Source organism: Leptopilina heterotoma, unplaced genomic scaffold, assembly GCF_015476425.1.
Source record: "Leptopilina heterotoma isolate Lh14 unplaced genomic scaffold, ASM1547642v1 Lhet_237, whole genome shotgun sequence".
NCBI lineage: Eukaryota > Metazoa > Arthropoda > Insecta > Hymenoptera > Figitidae > Leptopilina > Leptopilina heterotoma.
In genome coordinates this window covers 1,760,205-1,782,076 of record NW_025110953.1, presented here as the reverse complement: position 1 = coordinate 1,782,076, position 21,872 = coordinate 1,760,205, and the positions used below count along the sequence as shown (strand labels likewise).

The window sequence follows — 21,872 nt, the reverse complement described above, 5'->3', positions numbered from 1 at the left end:
GGAAACCATTCCAATATCAAAAATAACGAAAAAAAATCTTTTTTGGATCTTTACCCCTACTTTTTTCAAAATTCTGACCTGCTAGACAATTTTCGAACCCAGGATCGTGTTCGGCGTGCAAAAATACATTAAAAACCATTCCGGTATCAGAAAAAGCAAAAGAAAAAATTTTTTTGGAGTTTTTTACCCTCACTTTTTTCAAAATTCTGACGTGCTGGATAATTTTTGAACCCAGGATCGTGATCAGCATGCAAAAATACATTGAAAACCATTCCGATATCAAAAGTGACGAAAAAAAATATTTTTTGGGTCTTTACCCCCACTTTTCTCGAAATCCAGACGAACTAAATAATTTTTGGCCCCGAAATCGTGTTCAGTGGATGTACTTCACTTTACTACTGAAAAAGAGAAGAAATTCGTATTTAAAAAGTATTTTTTTAACTGAATTTTTCTATTGTAAGGTTACTGAAGTGTGAAGAATTTATATTGTCTGACGTAAAATTCAGTTTTACTACTGAGAGAAAAAATAAGAAAAATTTAAATTGTTTTATTAAATTAAGATTAATTTTGTTAGTGACGTGAAGGTGGAAATTTTAATTTTCACCTGATTCACATTTAGTTATACTACTAAGATTTAAACTTTACCTAATTTTAAATGTACTGTCTGACTAAAAATGATTTTTACCACTGAAGTAAAAATTAAAATTGAAAACTTCAAAGTGTCTAAAATTAATTTGTTCTACTAGGATGAAAATTAAGATTAAAAGGTTAGGTGTGACTTAAATTTACTACTACTACTACAACAACTAAAAAATATAGAATGAAATTTGTCGGTCTGGCTAAAACTTACTATTACTACTTACATGAAAAAAGCAATTCTTCTACTCTTGCCTGATGGAAATTTAATTATACTACTAACGAAAGGAATTCAATTTTAATAATATTGTCTGACTATAGAATTTACTTGTACTACTGAAATATTATTTACATGTTGACAAGTTAGGTCTGGCTAAAATTACTAACTACAACTCTTCTACTTAAATTACAAAAACGCTGACAAATAATAACAATATTTATTTACTTGTCCGACTCAAATTTACTTGTACTACTGTCAAAAAATTTTTAATTCAATTGATTTATCTCAAATTCACTTCCAATAGTGATATAAAAATTAAAATTGGAAAAAAAATTTTTCTCACCAAAATTTACTTTTGCCACTGTCACAAATATGTTAAAAATTGAAAAGTTTTGTCTGACTAAAAATTTACTTGTACTACTTAAAATAACAATAAAAATTTTAATAACAATAAAAATACTTCTACGAATAATAATACTATTTTATTATATAAATAATATTTATATTAATACTAAAAAAATTATCGTAACAGAAAATACGAGAATAATAATAGTAATAATGTATTAACTATAAACTCGTTAAAGTGTATTAATTAATTTTCACACATTCATGCGATAAAAATGAAGGTATTTATTCACTCGCCAAGTTGAAAAATTTTCAAATTCCACAAGTTTTGAACTTTTTTAACTCACTTTAATTTTTATAAAGAGGATGTTTTAATGAAAACAGTAAGGGCTTTTTTTTAAAGTATATAAGCTTGATATAATCTAGGGGATTATTTTTTAATTTAAAATAGGATGCACGTTTCGTAAATGTTTACTTTGACTTTTATATATAACACAAATTTCTTTTATAAAAAAAAAGATAAAATACGCTTTAATATATACGAGAGACCCTTTTGAAATTCCAACATATTTTTTTTTATTATTACTTTAATACTAATTGCTTCTTTTTTTTCTTTTTTTCTTATAATGAAACAATTTTATTATTCTTATTATTATTTTGTAATAAAAAGCCTAAATTGTTACAAAATAATAAAAAAAAAGAAAAGATTTTAGCAAAAAGCAAACATTATTTTTATTATTATAATATTTATTGTTACTGTAATAATGATATAAGGTAATTTAATTAATTAATATTATTTATTAAGTACTTTTTAATTGAAGTAGATACAATTATATTAATTAGTTGTGGTATTATTCTTTATTCTTTCTTTTTTGTAGTATATTAAAGTATATTAAAAATGAAAATTATATTATTTTGCGCACTGTATCTGTGATTTCATTAATTTATAAATGAAGATGAGAAGCTTCTGTTTTAGAGAAAGTTTCTTAACAACTGACTCTGGATTTTGCTAAAACTTAAATTATGTTTGGAAAAGGATGGTCTCCTTGGGTAGCATCAGAAGATCACAAGATTAATGCTAATGACTTCAATTCTAACGAATACAACGACGCTTCCCTTTGCTTTGTGATTTAAAATAAACGTTCCTTTGATTTTTCGAAATAATTGTCGAGGAGAATTCCTGAAAGCTTTTTCACAGTAATTATTTTCTAAAAACAATTTTATAAGTGCGATATTATTTTGTATACAGTTATGAAGCTTTTTACTTTTATTTATTTTTTACTTTTATTCTTTTTATTTATTTGTTTTTACTTTTTTTTACTTTTTTTTACTTTTTTTACTTTTTTTACTTTTTTTACTTTTTTTACTTTTATTATTTTTATTTTATTCTACTTTTTTTCCTTCTTTTGACCTTTATTTTTTCTACTTTGATTTATTTTTTTAATATGCCAATTGACTTCGTTTTACAATCACTGAAGTGGCGGTTTATTATTGTTTTCCTTTTAATTTCTTTTTCTTTTTTTTAAATAAAAGTATAATAACGTTCCTGACTTATCTCTTTCTCTTTCTCCCTTTCTGTAAGGTTGATGAAAGTGTTCATTTTTTCTTCTTTTAGGTTCCTCATAGAGTATTTTTCATTCTTTTTCCCTTGAAACCGTTGCTTCTGAACTTCTATTCGTGGGAATCGAATGTCACATTCTTCTTTTTTTTCTAACTTTTTTCCAATTCGCAAAGGGATTTAATTTGAAAAATGTATATATATATACAGAAAAAATCTCATAAAATATATTTCAATTTCTGGTTTAAATTTCCTTTCGAAAATGAGTTTTTGCATTAAAAAAATTGTCATTAGCGTCTGTATACTTAGTGATTGAATTTTGATTTCATTTGCAAAAAAAAAGGGAAAAAATTGAACATAAAGGAAAAAATGTAGAAAAAGGAATATTTTTTTCTGTATAATTAGGTAATTAGGTATTTCATGGAAAGAAAATTTTACCTTGAACAACTACTAATTTCACTAAATTAGCGAAATATTAAATTATTTCAGTTAAGAGTTTCGCTATTCTAGAGAAATTTATCTCTATTTCAGGTAAAACTTTTTTTCTGTGATTACATTTTAATTATTATTTATATTTATTGAAAATTGATCAAAACATTGTCTACAAATTTTTTTCATATACACGTATTTTTTACTCCATTTTTTACGTAATCAATGGAGACGAAAATAGTTGAGAATGTACATCAATCATCGTTTAAAGTAATTACTTCAATTATTATTTTTCGACTCTAAAATTTGACCCATTTATCTACCAATTTTTTTACACAATGCGATCCTTATTTTTCGTAACAAATATTTCCCTTTTATTTTCAAAACATTTTTTTTTATTTTTTATTTTGTTTTTTTTTTTAATTTTTTGTTTATTTTGTTTTTTATTTTCTACTTACTTTTTTTTAATAGTTTATTTATTTTATTTATCTGTTTACTATTTACTTGATTTTTATTAATTTTCTATTTATTTTTTTCTATTTACTTTATTTTTGTTTTACAATAAAATTTCGAACGTTCAAATGAACGAAATATTTCTTCGGTTTAAATGTTTTTAAAAATTAGTATAAAAAATGAAAAATTACTATTATAAATATGACATTCATTGGTTTAAAAAAATTTTTTACAAACTAAATAATATTTTTTTATATAAAATACAATAATTAAAAGTAGTAATAAAAATAGAGGCATTCCTTTGCACGTTCAAAACTATAGAGACATTTTTTTTCAATTTGAGTATTTTTTTTATTTTATTATATTTACATTAATTTATCAAATTTCTTTTTGTTATTTATTTATTCATTTATTTGAACATTATACTGGCTTATAAAGAACAAAAATTAAACAAATAAAAAAATAAATAAAAATAAAAAATATTTTTTATTTATTAGAAAAGGCAAATATTGAAACAAAATATATAAATAAAATATAGTTTACACGCGAAAATAAGGAAATAAAATATTAATTTTAAATAAACGTGCCAATTTTGATTTTATAGTACGCGATTAAAATAATTATATTATATATGATTTAATTTTCTTTCGACTCACAAATTGATAATAATTTTCATTTGATTAATTAATTTTTTTTTATCTATCAATTATTAATCAGTTCTGCGTATATATATACTCATTAGCTGTTTTTAATGAAATTCCAAACGTCTCTGTAATTTTAAGAATGAAAACAAACTGATAAAAATTAATGGATAATCAAACAATTATGTCAATGTATCTTTGTTATCATTTGTATTGTATTTTATCGTCATTTGATTCATAAATCTCCTCTATTTTCATGCCTGTTTTATTTTTCCCCTTCAATTAATTAATGAATCAATTATTAAAATTTTATTTGTCTATTTATTTTATTCTTTTTGTTTTCTATTTATTATTTCAATTAAAATAATTAAATTAATTTTCTATTTATTATTTCAATTGAGGCCTTGGATCCAATAACTCGCCCGACGCTCGGAGGAACGCGCAACTGCCAGTCAGTGAGCAGTGAGCGCCTCTGGGCCACTCACTGCTACCCGACTGGTATTAGCGCGTGTCTTCGAGCGTCGGGCGAGTTATTGGATCCAAGGCCTCAATTAAAATAATTATATTAATTTTCTATTTATTATTTCTAGTTAAATAATTACAATAATTTTCCATTTATTATTTCAATTTAAATATAATTAAATTAATTTTCTATTTATTATTTCTAGTTAAATAGTTGAATTAATTTTCTATTTATTATTTCAAGTTAAATAATTAAATGAATTTTGAATTTAATTTGTATTTTTTAAGCAATTAGAAAATTAATCGGTTAATAAAATTTGATTCCCAAAAATTCGGCTAAAAAAGTTATTTTATTTTACTCACAATTTCTTTTGGACAAAACTTTTAAAACTGTTTTTAATTTTTGTCGCAGTATAGTTACAAAAGAAGGAAATTTTTTTTTTATTTTTAAATATTTGAAAGTGGTGACATTTTTTTCTCTCTTATTTTCATTATATACGCGGGAAAAAAAAGAACTTTTTAGTGAAACGTGTTGAGTTGACGATTAAAACTTTTTCTTCTCTGTGTGTACCTTAGAGTTTAGGATTGTGTAAAATAGAAAAAAAATTTTTGAAAAAAATGTAGAAGTGGAAGAACAGAGGCAATCATTGGTCTCGAGAGAGAGATGAAAACTGAGAGGGGGACAAAAGTACTGTTCTATTGATTATACTTTAGAAATAGAGTAGAAAAAAAGCCACAAATTGATTTCCTTTTTTTGAGAAAGAGAAAAATATTTTTTCTATAATATATTAATTTATGAATACAATTTTCATATAATTATATTGCGCGAATTTATTATGTCGACATTAATTTTTTTTATCTACAATATTTTATTTTTTATTTTCATTCATTTAGTGAAACATTGAGAATTTTTTATTTTTTGGTCATACTAAATTGTCGATTTATTCCTATTATCTTCCTTTATAAAACTTCAATGACTTTCATATGCTAAAGAAAGGTTAATTACTGGAATTGCAGTAGTGAAAGTCCTGATTCAATCGATTTTATTCTTTCAAACTGTTAATATAAAAGTCGCGGAGGAAACTTTTCGAAAGTTTGTTTGACTTTTTTCTTGTCTTTTAATTATATCACTTAAACTTTTTCCTTCAAAAAAAAAGGATGGAAAAAAAATTTCTCCTTTTTTCCACTATTTTAATTTTTTTTTATCAATCTTTCGAAGAAAAAGAAAAGATTTCTCCTTTTATAACTATTTTAATTTTTTTTTTATTATCAAATCTTCGAATTTCGATATCAAGACAATTTTTTTCGAAAAAAAATACTCATTGAACTTTAATCCCACTAATGTAGAATTAGAAAATGGAAAAAATTTCCATTTCTCAAAGTGGCTAATAATTCATGAAACATATACTTTTCTACATAATTGAAAGTATTCTATATATTGATTTTTATTGTTCTACAAAAGCTGTGCTGGTTTTCGACGGGGAGATAGATGAGAAAATTTTACCTTTACTGCTTAAAAAATTCTTCTCTGAAACTTTAGGAATTTAATTTTTATTAATTAATGCTCGTTGGGAAGTGAAATTTAAACGATGGTTTATTTATTTTGTGAAAAAAAATGCCAACGGCAATTTTAGGAGTTAATAATATTACTATTAATTTAATTATTAATTGTAATTTTTGTTGTGGACTTTAATCGAAAATAAAATAATAATTAAAAATTAATTTTTAGTTTACAAAAAATTATTTTCTAATTAAAATTAAAATTTGAAAAAATATACTGAAAAAAAATTGATTTTATTCAAATAGCCAATTAGTTGTGTATTATCAAATAAATATTTATACTTAAATCAATTAATTTCACTCTAAAAAAATAATTGTCACTTTGGACGTTTAAAATTTCAATTTTTTATCAATTTCATAATTTCAATTTTCAATTAGAAAAAAATTAAGAATTAAGAAATAGAAAAATAATTCTTAAAATTGAAATTTTTTCTAGTTTACAAAAAATTATTTTGTAATAAAATTAAAATTTTAAAGAAATAGAAAAATTTGTTACTTTAAACATTTGAAACTTTTGCGGAACATAATTTCAATTTTTAAGGAAATAAAAATTTAGAATTAAGAAATAAAAATATAGTTTTTAAAAACAAATTTTTTTTAGTTTAAGAAAAAGTATTTACTAATAAAATTCAAATATTTGAAAGAAATAAAAAAAATCTCACTTTCAACTTTTAGAGACTAATAATTTCAATTTTTAATGAGAGAAAAATTAAGAATTAAGAAATAGAAAAATAATTCTTGAAAATTGAAATTTTTTCAATAATTTACAAAAACATATTTTCAAATAAAATTAAAATTTGAAAGAATAAGTAGAAGAATTTTTTACTTCAAGCGTTTGAAACTTTTGAGGAACATAATTTCAATTTTTAATGCGAGAAAAAAATTAAGAATAAAGAAACAGAAAAATAATTCTTGAAAATAAAATTTTTTCTAATTTACAAAAAAGTCGAGAAAAAAATATTTTCTAATAAAATTGAAATTTGAATGAAATAGAAAAATCTGTCATTTTGAACGTTTGAAACTTTTTGAGGAATATAATATGAAATATTTAGGTGCACAATTTTGATTTTTTTTTTAGGAAAAATAGAATTTTTTAATTTGTACCTAAAAAGGGTATTTAAATGTTTTTAAGTTAAAATTTCATAGAGATTCTTTTTATTTCATTAATAATCGTGACAATATTTAAAAAAAATAAGGTAAAAAATGTAAAAAAAAAAAAATATTTTAGATAAAAATTAAATTTAAAAAAAAATAAGGTAAAAAATGTAAAAAAAAAATATTTTAGATAAAAATTAAATTTTAAAAAAATAAGGTAAAAAATGTAAAAAAGAAATATTTAGATAAAAATTAAATTTAAAAAAAATAAGGTTAAAAATGTAAAAAAAAATATTTAGATAAAAAAATGAAATTTTGGTAAAATTTTTCTTTTCTTTTTTTTTCTTTTGTTTGATCTTAAGCTCCTGTGTTTTGAGTTGAATCCCTGGCCCAACTCCAACAACCCTCGTATATCTACACGTTCGAGACTAAAGCAAAGTGTATAGCGATCGATTTAATAATACAGCCATTTTCCCTAACTCTAGAAGCAAACCGCCTTCGATTTTAAATGACGCTAAGTACCTGTGGAGATAGATTTCCACATTTTCTATTTAACTATTACCCTCATCAATGTGTATATAAATGAATTCTTTTCACACGCATCCTTACACAATAATCATTTCGCGATATTGTGGAGAAAGCCATATGAGGCGCAAAGTGAAAGGAAGCCTTTTATAATTGAAGAATTAGAGTGTGCCCACATTTTTATATTTACTACTCTCTTTTTTACATACATTTTTTTTATTTCCTTTCTTGACATTTTCTTTTCAATTCTTTATTTTTTTTATGTTCCTATATATATAAAGTTTCGATCGTTCGAATGATTTTTACTTCTTTTAATTTGTATTTTTTTTTGTACAAAAAATATTTTCTTCTGTACAGTACAAAAATTAATTCTAAACTAAGAATAAATGTTCAATTTTTATTATTTTTCATTTTGTGATAGTAATTTTTAAAACTTAATTAAGAATTTGTTTTACTTAAAAAAGAAAAGAAAAAAAGAAAAAATTAAAAAATTAAAAAAATAATACAAAAAAAAAATTTTTTTAAAAATAATAATAATAATACAATAATACACTTTAATTTTTCTTTTTTAAAGAATTTATTTTACTTTTTCCTTTTCCAAAGGAAAGGAAAAAGTAAAATAAATTCAAGTTTTAAAAATTATTATCTAATAAAATTACCTACTTTTAATTATTAATTATTTCTCTTCCCTTTCCTAAAGTTTTTTTTATAATTTTCTTTTGAATTTTGAATTCTAAATTTTTCAAAAAATACCGATTGCATTAAGAAAAAATCAGAAAAGTGTAAGATATTAATTTTTTACAGCCAATTAAATACTAATTAAAGTAGTTAGAAAATATAAAAACTAAAGTAATAAATAAATATCCAAATACTAATTTTTATTCACCATAAAAATAAATACAGAGGTAAAAAATTAAATAATTAATTTCGAGTGCAATATAAAATTAAGGGACTTGTGTTTATTTTACCGCGAGAGTTAAACTTTACATTAAAATAATTTAACGCTTGTGGAAAATTTGCATTTTTATAATATATATTATTATTATTTGTATGAAAAAAACGTAATTCGACCGAGCAAAGGAAAATAAAATTCAATTCACGAATTGACAGGTCTCGATTTATGAAATGGATAGTAGATTTTTCCCTCTCTGGAATGATACTCCACTGCGAATGAATATCACGATCACACGCAATGTCTCAAGTCTAATCGAATCGATTACACACCAAGTCTCTTTCTCTCTCTCAGCTCTATAATTCAAAGTCTTTCAGAATCAAAATTATGAATCTTCAAACAAAAAAAAAAAAGAGGAAAAAGGAAAAAAAAATTGAAGAATGATCCTAAAATATTATTTATTGTTCCTATCAAAATTTTTCTTTCAAAAGTTCTCTTAAATCAGTTTTTTAAAAATCCACTTCATGAATATTTTATCAATTTTCGTTCTTTATTTGTTGATGAAAAATATCGAAAAATAAAAATTTAACGACATTCGTAATCAAAAGATTTTGAATTTCGTCAAATTTTTATTTTCTATATTGTATTATTTACTTATTTATAAACCGAACATGAATTTTAGTCCTTTTTGTTAAAAGTGACATTAAAATGTTAAAGTTTACAGGGATCACAGACTTTTATCTTTTACCTTTACTTTTTTTACTTTGGCTCTTCACCTTTTCACCTTTTTTGTAAATTTTTTAATTTTTCTTTTAACTTTAATTTTTTTATTATTTTCTCAAATAACAAAATAATAATATTATTAATACTTATTTGTATATTTTTTAATTTTTCTTTTAATTTCAATTTTTACAATTATTTTCTTAAATAACAAAATAATAATATTATTAATACAAAAAAGTAATGAAATAGAAAAACTTTTGATTAAATATATTCAATTTTATTTTTATTAACTTTTTCTATTTTTTTATCACAGTTTTTCTAAGGATATCAAATTGAGACAAAAAAATCTATCAAAACCTTGCATCGCAACAATTTTGATACGTTTTTTGTCTCAATTTGACATTCTTAAAAAAATTGTGTTAAAAAAATAGAAAAAATTAATAAAAATGAAAAAAATGTTTTTTAATCAAAAGTTTTGTTTCTAAGATCTAAAAATTTTGAAAGTTCAAATTGAGGAAATATTCTTGATTAGATTATGCAATAATTATTACTATTATAATACTACTATTATATTATAATGTATATTTCAATAAATTTTGATTTTAACTTATTAAAACTGTCATCGATTAAAATCCCAGTCGACTCTGAGTTTATAGTTCGTCAAAATGTTTAATCCTTCGAATTCCAATTCATCCTAATTCCAATTAAGCTCCACTTCAACGGATCTAAATTTCAATTAATCAAAATTTCTAATTCCTAATTTTTATTAATAAAAAATTTTCAATCTTTTCAGTAAATTATGTATTTTTTAATCTTCAGTTAATAATAATAGGTAATAAAAATAATACAATTTAAAAAGTTTAATTTCATTTTAAAGAAAGACAATAAAACAAATATAATTGAGATATTTATCATTGTTTTTTTTTCTTGCTTCATGAATCGTGGAATCATTGTCACAGAAAATGTGATTTTATGCACCCTCTGAGTTCAGTTTGTAAATCTTCTGGTCTCGATCGATTGTTATTCTACTTTCCTGTCCCTCAAATACTCTTTGTCTGTATACACTTATTCTCCTTTTTTTTCTCATCCATCTCTCATTGTCTATAATATACAAACAGTATCGATTTTATATTATATATATTATATTGATGTATATAAAGCAAGCTCGTTGGGAGTTTAACTTCTAAACAGCAAAACTACTTGCAGAATTGAGCAAGTTTAATGTTTTCCGGAAATGTTTGTATATATATGTATATAACTGACAGTTGAGTTCACGAGGTCACAAGGTTATACCTTCAATATTAGAAAACTTGAATTTTTAAAGTCGTTGCCCTTTTTGTGTAAATTTTCTTTTCCCTTGAAAATCTAAAGTTTGGAAAAAACTTTTTTTTATTAAAAATAAAATAATTTTTTTTATTTTTGAAGTTAAAAAAATTTAAACTAATGAAAATTAAAAACAAACAAACTTAAAAAATAAAAACAAAACAAACAACTTCTTTTATTTAATTAATTTTTTTTAATTATAAAAAATATACAGACTATAAGTAAAATTACTACTACTACTACTAATACTACTACTACTACTACTAATTAAGTAAATGATTAATTATAATTGTTTATTATTTTCAAAAATTTTAATAAAATTATTCTGAAGAATTCAATTATTCTCAAAAGTTTTGATAACAAGTTTTATAAAAATTCAAATATACTTTTCATAAATAATAAATTTTCTTCGTTTGAATTCCATTGTTTTCAGCAAAAATGTTATAAAATTTCTTGAAAGAATTCGATTATTTTCAAATTTTTCAATTAAAACTATTAAAAAACTATTCTTTTTAAAAAATTCAAAAATAAATTATTCAAAGGAATTTAATTTTTTATCAACCATTTTAATAAAATTTAATAATGAAATTATTGATTACAATTACAATTAAAGAAATTCTTCAAAAAATTATAATCATATAATTATTTTCAAAAGAATATTTTGATGAAATTCAATAATCAAATTTTTAATTACAATTTTAATATAACAGACACAATTATTTTTAAAAGAAATTTTTCGTAAAAATTCAATTATTTACAATTTTTTCAATTAAAATTATTAAAAGACTATTATTTTTAAAAAATACAAAGAAATTATTCCGTAATAATTTAATTTTCTGTCAATAATTTTAATAGAATCAATTAATAATATCACTATTTACAATTATTAAAAAAATCGATTATATTCAAAAAATTAAAGAAATTCTTCGAAAAAATTCAATTATATTGTTAAAAGCTTTATTAATATTTATTATTCAAAAGAATTCAACTATTTTCAATATTCTAAGAAAATCCCTTTGTATTTAAAAAAAGAATTGGAATAAAATTCTTCAAATTTCCAATGTAACATTAAAAACTCCATTATTTCAAAAAATGAATTCAAAGAAATTCTTAAAAACAATTAAATTATTTTCCTATAAGTAATGCAATTCTTCAATAATAAAATTTTTAATTGCAATTAAATGAAGCTGAAGCTGGCACCCAGTTATCAGCAAACATGATTATTTTAAAAAGTTTAAAGAAATTCTTCGTAGAATTCTATTATTTTCAAATTTTTCAATTTAAAATTATTAAAAACCTATTATTTTCAAAAAAATTCCAAGAAATTATTTAATAGAATTAAATTTTCTATCAGTAATTTCAATAAAATTATTGTAAGTAATTTAATATTACTAGACAAAATTTTTTAACCCCTCTTTTTTTAAAAATAAACCTTATCTTTCAATTTTCGTAAAAACTACCTTTCTAAATTTTTTTATTATTTTCATTAGGAAGTTGAGATTTTTTCCAATAAATCGTGATAATTTTAAAAATGAGAAAACAGTGGATTTTCAAGAAAATAAAAAAAAACTTTTTTAAAACTTTTTGTGTATTTTATTGAAAACTCATTGTTGTACCATTTTTAAACTTTAAATAATTTACTAGAAAAAATCTCAGCTTTCCAATAAAAATCATAAAAAAAAAAATAAAAAGAGATAGTTTCTGTAAAAAATTGAAAAATATGGTTTATTTTTGAAAAAAAGAGAGGTAACAATTTTCTTTTTTGAAAAAAGAGTTTTGTAATTGAAAAGAACACAAAAAATTATTTAAAATTCACAATATAAAAATTAAAATCGCTTAATTTTTCTAGAAGTAATGTCAATTTGAATAAAAAAATGTTCCTTAAAGTCTAATTTGTTTTATTGGATCAGTTCACGTGGAAATGCTCTATTTCCAAATTTCAAATTTTTTGATAAAATTCTTCCTAAAAATTCAAGATTTTCAATATTTTATTAATTATTTATTAAATTTAAAATAATGAATTTTCAAATTCAATAAATTTAGAAAGAAATATTATTAAAAAAGTTATAAATGAAACCAAGTTCGCTTCTGGGCGAATAGGCTGAAATAAAGATATTATTATTAATACTTTAATATTTAATATCATTTATCGAAAATAGAATGAATTTACAGAGTGAAATTGTTTTCTTTTGCAGCGTATTGGCCGAGAGGTGACAGCACAGCGTCATCACTCTTTGGAGGAATGCCGGGAGGATATGGTTTGGGGGCACATCATTTGCCCTCGGCTTATGCCATTTTGGGTCGAGGTGGTTCTGCTCCTGGTTTTGGTGGTCATACACCAACTTCCGCACCACCTCCGCCTCCTTATTCACACAGCAGTCTTGGGACCCTCAGTGTTGCTGCCAGTCAAGCAGCGAGCTTAGGTAATTTGTCTTCGTTTCAATTAATTTTCTCCTTTTTTTTCTCCTCCTTTCGAAGATTAAGTACAATCTACTAGACTTTTCTTGAAAATTTCAAATTTTTTCCTCAAACTGAAATTTTGAAAGAAAAAACAAAAATTGAAAAGAAACGAAAAAAAATTCAAAAATTTCTTCTTAAAATTTTATGTTTTCAAATTAAAAATAAATAATTCTTATTGTTTTTTTTCTCTAGGTATTAATCCGGCGAGCGCAGCTTGGTGGACAATGGCTTCGCACTTGGCTGCGCAGGACTACCTCGCGAGGTTACAAGGAGCCGCAGGACTTTCAGGGTTTCCACCAAGTGCAGAAAGCCTTCTACCTCCTTATCCCACTTCCTTACTTAATCCATCGTCCCATTCCTCTCACAAGTCCAGTAAGTGTGAGTATCAACAGAATTCTATTTTCACAATTTTTCTTTATTTTCCCTAATAGTCAATAAAAATTTTTTTTTATTTCAATTTTAAATCTCTTTTTTCAACCAAGAAGGTGATTAATAATTGAATTCAAAAATTATTTTCTAAACTAATGTTCGGCTTCGCACTCATTTATTAAAATTTACTATTTAATATTTTTTCTACGATCTACTGCTATTTTCAGGGTGGCCACATGTCAGTAAAATCAGGGAAATGTCAGGAAAAAAATTTTTTGTCAGGGAAATTTAAAAAATTGAGATATTTTTCGACTTATTTTCAAAAATTTCGACTTTTTCAACTTTTCTTCCAAACATTGCAAGAAAGTATCATATTTTTTAGTATGAAATGTATTTCATTTCGATTTTTATACTGCGAAAAATAACTATAAACAAATCTTTCAGAAATTATTTTTGAATCATTTTTCTATTTTAATTTTTGAAATATACAATTAAAAAGATTTGGAATAATTAAAATTTTGTTAAATTTAATTGAAAGAAAATTAATTTTCTTCAAGAATTTTATTAGAATTTTTGAAAATCAACTTATGAAGAATTTTAATTGCAAATTTTCAAAATAATTGAATTATCAAACATTTTAATGAAAAATCTTTAAAATCAAATTTAAAAATGAAAATTAATGAAAATTTAGCTTCCAATTTTTTTAAAATTTAGTATTTTTAGCACTTTCGATTACATATTTCCGAAAATTCAAATGCATATAAAAAATAATAACATTTTAGAAATATTTTTCACATTTTGGAGAAAAAAATCATATTATAATATTTCATTAAAATGCATCAAGAAATTATTTTGTTTTTTTAAAATAATAGATACAAAAACTCTTTTAAGAAATTCAATTGTTTTTGAAAAATTACATGAAAATATTTTTAAAAACTACTTTATTCTTAGAATTTTTGTATCATAATTTTTTAAGATTTAATTATCTTCGAATAAAGCAAATAAAAATTTGCTTTTTTGAACTTATTAAAATTTTGGAGAAATCATGCTTAGATTTACAATTAAAATTCTTCAAAAATTTGATTATTTTTTGAAAATATTATACCTTAATAAGCTGAAGAAAAAAACATGAACAGTTCAATTATTATTATAAAAAATTGAATTTTCGTATTTAAATAATTTAATTCTCGAAGAACTTTCGGAAAATTATTTAAAATAATTGATTTAGATATGAAGTTTAGTTTAAATTATAGAAAATAATTGGATTCAAGAAGGGTTATAGTTGTAATTTTTAAAAATTATTAAATTTCATCAATTTTACTCATTTTCAGTAAATTTTCATATTTTCCTGTAAAAAAATTTTGTCAGGGAAAATAATTTTAATGTCAGTAAAGAAATTTTACCCAAATTAGTAGAAAAATACCAAATTATTAAAAAACTTAAATTGTCCTTGAATTTTCTTTTCCACCTTGAAAATTTTAAAAACTCCACAAAGAATTGAAATTTTTATAATCAATTATTCTATCAATTATTTATTTAATAATTTTAAAGCTAATCGTATTTTTGATTAATAAAAATTCGGAAAATAATTGAATTTTAGAAAAATATAGAATTGAAATTATTAGCAGGATGAGAAAAAAAGTTAATACTTGTTTATGGAAATCAGGAAAAAGTCTGGGAAATACATTTATTTTTTTCAGTTTTGCAAATCGAATAAAACGAGTTTTTTTAATCGTCAAATTTAATTTTTCGGTAGCTACTTTTTTACTACTTATTTTCAGTGTTAAAGCTACTTTTTCCTATTTTTTAAAAATTCTATAACGAGTGCGAAGCTTGCAGCGTAGATTTAAATATTTTTTTCTTAATAAATTTATAATTTTTGTTAAATTATTGTCATAAATTAATAATTGCTAATTTAGTTGATTTAAATTTATGATTAATTTAGTTTTGAAAATTTATAATTATTATTTTTGCTTACAGCTAAGTCAAGCAAGAGTCACAAGACTCCAACAAGCAGTAGTAGTTCAACAACTCATAGTCTGACAAATACTCTGACAGTAACAAGTCAGGCTCCAGTTACGACTACTCATCACAGTACTTCTTCAACGAGTAGTACAACCAATTCGCAACCGAATGTCGTTAGGTGAGATAATCACTTTCTTTCGCATTAATTATCATGTTAAGAAAAATTTGCATTTCATTATTTTTTTTATTTAACGCTGCTCGGAAATTCCAGTTCTGCAAAGGAAGGAAGGTAATTGTCGAAATAATCGTCGCTAGAATAAATCGCCACGATTTCTTAAAAAATAGTTTAATAATTAATTTCTTTGTTGAAGTTTAATTAATTTTGTTGACTATCATTTTATTGAGTACCATTTTATTGACTTCCATTTAAATTCGACTACCTTTCAATTGACTACTATCTATCAACTACCATTTTCTTGGACTATTTTAATTTGTGATTTATTTTTTCCTTTTTAGTGATCCTAGCAGTATACTGGGGGGCGTTCGTTTGCCACCAGACACGGAAATTATCAAGTATACGTCGAGTATTGTTGGTCCAAAAATTCCCGGAACAACGAATCGAGGCAGGAAGAAAACGATATCACTCGATTCGCCGAGTGTCAGCGTTCATACTCCATCTGGTGGTCCAGGATTATCTGGTCATCAAACTAACACCCCACCTTCTTTGATGATAGAGGCACGAAAATTCAATCGCACTCCGGTAGGTTTCCCTCTTTTTTTCTTTCAAAATCTTTTCAACTTTCTGTAATTTTTAAACTTATTAGAAGTATTTTGAAATCTAGAACATTTCTTCGATTTTCGTCAAAGTTCTGAACGCTTAAATGAACTAAATTTTTCTTTTTAAATATTTTTCGAAAATTACAGCACTAAAATGAAAAATAGTGTAAATTGAGAAGTAAGCAATACAAAAATAATGATAATAAGTAATTAAAAAAATAATATTTTATAGTGAATAAAAAACAAAATTATGTAAATAATAAACAAAACAATATTTTATAGTAATTAGTAAACAAAACAAAATTTTTGTTTGCCTCACAAACTATGAAATTACCACGAATTCCAATATACACCATCAATTTTTTCTATTTCCGACAAAAATTTCTTTATAAATAGCTTAATTCTTGAAAAACTATCATAAAATTATTTGTACTTATAAATTATTTAATGAATAATTTCACTTAAATATTTCAAAATTAATTGAATTTTAAAAGAGTTGCGTATTACAATTTTCATAAGTAGATAAACTTCAGAAGATTTTAATTTAAAATTTTATAAAATTTCAATTTTGAATGAAATTAATTAGAAATTTAAAAAAAATTTGTTAAATTCTCGTCAAAATTTTAATTATTTTTATAAATAGTAAAATTCTCCTCCAAAATTAAATTATTTTCATAAATTTTAATAAAATTCTACGCAAACATTTTTTTTTATAAATAATACAAATTTCAAAGGAATTCAATTATTTACAAATTTTTTATAAATTTCTTCGCAAAAATTCAATTATGTTCAAAAATTTAAAAAAATTGTCGTCAACATTTCAATTATCTTTATAAAATATAAATATTAAAATTCTTCACCAAAATTCAATTATTTTTATAAATTTTAATAAAATTCTAAGCAAAATTTAAATTTAAAAATTTTTAAATAATTGAACTTTGGTAAAGAATTTTGACGAGAATTTTGAAACAATTTTTTAAATAGTTGAATTTATGCGAGAATTCAATTATTATTTTCATAAATAATACAAATTTCTTTGCAGAAAGTCTGTTCAATTGTGTTCAAAAATTAAAAAAAATTGTCGTCAAAATTTCAATTATCTTTATAAATAATAAAATTATTGTCAAAATAAAATTCTCCTTCAAAATTCAATTATTTTCAAATATTTCAATACAATTCTTGTCAAAATTTGAATTATGTTCAAAAAATTTCCTTAATTCAGTGATTTTTAATATTTACTATTTTAATTAAATTGTCAGGAACAAATTATTTTTAAAACTTGGAATAAAATTCTTCGCTTATTTAATTATTTTCATAAATAATAAAAATTTGACAGTAATCAATTATTTACAATTTTTTTATAAAATTCTTGACAATAATTCAATTATTTTAATAAATAATAAAATTATTCTTAGGAATTCAATTATTTTTATAAATAATATAACTCATCCCAGAATTTGAAAATTCTCAAAAAATATTTTCAAAAAATGTTAAAAATAATTGATCCAATTATTCAATACATTATTTTTTTATTTATATAATTGAATTCTCGTTGAATTTTCTAATTAAAATTGATTTATAAATGAATTTCAGTTAAAATGTTAGATAATAATTGAATATTTAATGCTTAGTATAAATTTTTAGAAATAATTTAATTTAAAAGGTTGCATTTTAAAATTTTAGAAAATTCAAACTTTGAATGAATTTAATTAGAAATTTAAAAAAAATTTAATTCAATTTCTTTTGAAATTAGTTGAATTCGGTTATTTTTCCAATGTATATTAAATATATTTTAAATTCAAATTAATTAATTTAGAGAAGAATTTTAGTGAAAAATAACAAAAAATTGAATTTTGGAGATGTTGCAAATACTTGCAATTTTTAGAAATAATTGAATTTGGAAAGAAAATTAAAGCCTTTAGAAATTTGAATTTTTAAAACATTTAATTAACAATTCTGTAGAAATAATATTTTTTAAATTGTTTTTTTAATTATTTAAAGTTTTTATTTTTTAATATATTAAATTGAAGAATTTCTGAATAATCAAAATTTCGTAAAATTGAATTGCAAACATATGGATTTGAAAATTCTCAAAAAACTTTTTCAAAAAACATTAAAAATAATTGATTAAAAGAAGAATTTTAGTTAAAAAGTTTAGAAAAGAATGATTGAATTGAAATGAAGAAAATAATTTTGAACAAGTTATAGTAACAATATTCTTATAATATAAAATAATGATTTTATCACTCGATTATAATTAATTATCGTAAAACATGAAGAAATCTTCATGTTTTACAATAAAAAGAATATTCTTAAAAGTTGTTTTTCAAAAAGGTTTGAATTTGAAATTTTTGAAAATCCTAATTCCTATGAAGAAATAATAATGATTAAATATTTATTTAAAACAGAAGTTATTTATGTTTTCGAATAATTTTCCAAATAAAGAAATTCGTAAATAAATGTAAGAGAACATTTTTTTGAGTATCTAATAATTTTTAGAGTAAATCAGAATATTCTTTAGTATTCGACAGAAAGTCAAAATTTTGTCTAGAAATCAGGGAAATTTTAGGGAAAAACAAAATTCAATTTTTGTGGCAACCCTGAGTAAACGAAACAGTATTTTTTTAGTAAATATAATAAACAATTATATTTAGTAAGAAAATTCGAAGTGAAAGAAGTAAAAATATTTTTGCTTGTTTGAGCGTTCGGAACTTGAGGAATTTCTTTCTGTTCTGATTGTATTAGATTTAATTTTTACGGAATGTAATTAATTTTCAGAATGAATCGAGCGAGTACAGAGATAACGCGGACAGGGTCGAAGTGATTAAATTGCCGGCGCATTCGACTAACGGTTCTATTCTTTCTGCTCCTACATACACGACCAGCAATACAAGCAGTGCAAATGACGCGGACACACCTTTAAATCTTTCTTTGAAACCTTCCTCGACGAGTAGCAGTTCACCAACCGCTAGTAGTCAACCCCTCACCCAACTCAGTAATCTGAGTCAATCGCTACTCGCATCTGATCGAACATGTAAGTAAAAGAAATTCAAATTTCCCCCCTTCATTTCATCACCCATGAAAATTAACATTCCACTCAAGAGGAAAATATCAGCAATTTTTGTCTCTGTCTGTATATCGTCACTTCAATACAATTTCAGGTTTCGATATTTTCAGTTTTGTTTTATTTTCGTTTTTTTTTTCTCCAAAGTGTGTGAAGAGTTATCATCGTCATCATCATCAACCATTCATCGCACCACATAAACACCAAAAAAAAAATGATCAATTCACAATTATTGCAACAGAATTTTAATTACACAAAAAAAATATGTTTCCTTCCGCAACAGATTGTAATCTAAATAATTCGTATGCAGCGCGGCGAAAACCGGGACCGAAGCCGAGAAGAGTGCCACAGAATTCAATGCCGGTACCGCCATCGCCGTCGCCATCGTTGGCGCAATTATTTGCAGCCGCTGATTCGCCATCGCGACCAAGCAGCGGCAGCGAGGAAAGCGAGAGTCCAAGTGCAACGCATCATAAAGATGGAAGACCAAGGAATCTCGGTCGCGGGGTATCGAAACCAAAAAAGAATACAGTCGCGTCACTTTTGGCGCAAAGTAGAGCCCTAGGTATTAAACCAACGCCAGGTTCACTTGATCCAAATGTTCCTTTGTCGCACCAAGTCTCATTACTCAGGTCGAATATACTCGCTGCTCAACAATTCAACGCGTCTCTCTTTCAAGGCGACGATAAAAATCAAGTATGTATTTTTTACTCTACTTTACTTTTCTATTCTTTTTGCAGTAAAACTGTCATATTGTGGGAGAATTTATGAAAAGTTACTTTAAGTAAATTCTAATTTTAGTTTCAAGAAAGTGCTGTTGGTCTAGTCTATAATTTTCTTAGTTCTAAAGTTTCAAAACGAATTACCTTCAAATAAATGACGATTTCGTTCAAATCGAATTTTTTTTCTTTGTTTGAAATTGAATTTAAATGGCAAATATTTTTTTCTAAACTAAGAGAATTAATTCCTTGTGCTTGTATTGATATTAATTAATTTAATTATAATGAAGCCGAAAGGCTACAAGAAAAAAAGATCTTTTTTCTATTAAATAATAATTAATTAAATATTAAATAATAATTATCTAATAAAATATTAATTAATAATAATTATTAACTAATAAAAAATAAAAAATTTAATTTCTTTTATTTATTTTCTATTTATATTTATAAAAAATAAAATACAAATATAAAATATAAATATAAATAATATAAATTTACAATTATATTTATTTTTCACTTCGTTTACAAGAAAACTTCCAAAATATCCAAACAGAAAAAAATTCGTTCATTTGAACTTTCGAAACTTGAGGGAAATTAATTTCGAACTTTTCTCTAAAATATAAAACGAAATTCTTAAACAGAATTTACAAAATTTTTAATGAACCGAATTTTCAAATCGGAATCATTACAGAATGAAATTCATAAAAATTTTATAAGAATTCAAATAGGATTCTATTTGTAATTTATAGCAATTTAGAGGTTTTACTGCAATTTGAATTAATTATAATTTTATTTAAATAAATTACATTGCTTTACAAATTCTTTTATTAATTTTAATTTTATTTTAATTTCAATGAAGATTAATTTAATTTCTACCTTAAACATTTCTTTAATTAATTACTACTTTGCTTTCATTTAAAGATCAATTAATTTTGCAGTTGTATTTAATTTTTGTTTTTATAGGAAAAAAAATTATTTAATGTTTTTAAAATTTTTTCTGTTCCTCTTATTTAATGGTTAACAAGTTTTAAAAACGTTCAAGTGAACGAAATATTTTCTGAAATTACTGTGAGCAATAAATATTTTAATGAAACTCTTTGAAATCAATCAATTATTTTCAAAAATTTCGATGAAATTTGTTGAAAAGAATTTAATTATTTTCAATGCTATTTTTATTGAATTCCTCGAAATAATTTAATTATTTTTTTAAATTTTAGTCAAATTTTTTGAAAGAATTTTTTTATTTTCAAAAATGTTGATAAAATTTTTCTCACAGTAATTCAATTATATTCAAAAATAATAGAATTTTTCGCCAGAATTCAGTTATTTTCAAAAATAATAGAATTTCTCGCAAGAATTCAATTATTTCCAATATCTACTATTTTTTCAAATTTTCTAGAAACAATTCAGTTATTTAGAGAAATTTTGACAAAAATTTTTCCAAAAGAACTCAATTATTTTTAATAATTTTGATAAAATTTGTTTCTATGAATTCAATTATTTTCAGTTCAATTGCAATTCAATTCCTTGAAATAATTCAATTATTTTCAACATTTTTTAATAAAAAATTCTATTATCAAAAATAGTAAAATTTTATCTCAAGAATTCAAATATTAAAAAAAATTAATATAATTCTTTGCAAATTCCTCGAAAAAT

At 22.6% G+C, this 21,872-nt stretch overlaps 1 protein-coding gene across 19 annotated transcripts in view; it reads left to right on the top strand.

Moving 5' to 3' along the window:
• The window catches only part of LOC122502778 (bromodomain adjacent to zinc finger domain protein 2B-like), a 212,760-nt gene that overhangs the window by 150,296 nt on the left and 40,592 nt on the right, over window positions 1-21,872 (top strand). For 15 of the 19 annotated variants that reach the window (XM_043612983.1, XM_043612985.1, XM_043613000.1 and 12 more), the window contains 7 exons: window positions 13,058-13,285; window positions 13,515-13,700; window positions 15,672-15,834; window positions 15,928-15,945; window positions 16,173-16,416; window positions 19,212-19,467; window positions 19,781-20,193. In XM_043612983.1, the coding sequence (XP_043468918.1) occupies window positions 13,058-13,285; window positions 13,515-13,700; window positions 15,672-15,834; window positions 15,928-15,945; window positions 16,173-16,416; window positions 19,212-19,467; window positions 19,781-20,193 (1,508 nt within the window). The remainder of the gene's footprint in view (window positions 1-13,057; window positions 13,286-13,514; window positions 13,701-15,671; window positions 15,835-15,927; window positions 15,946-16,172; window positions 16,417-19,211; window positions 19,468-19,780; window positions 20,194-21,872) is intronic. The other 4 variants (XM_043613001.1, XM_043612992.1, XM_043612987.1 and 1 more) reach the window with 2 other exon arrangements.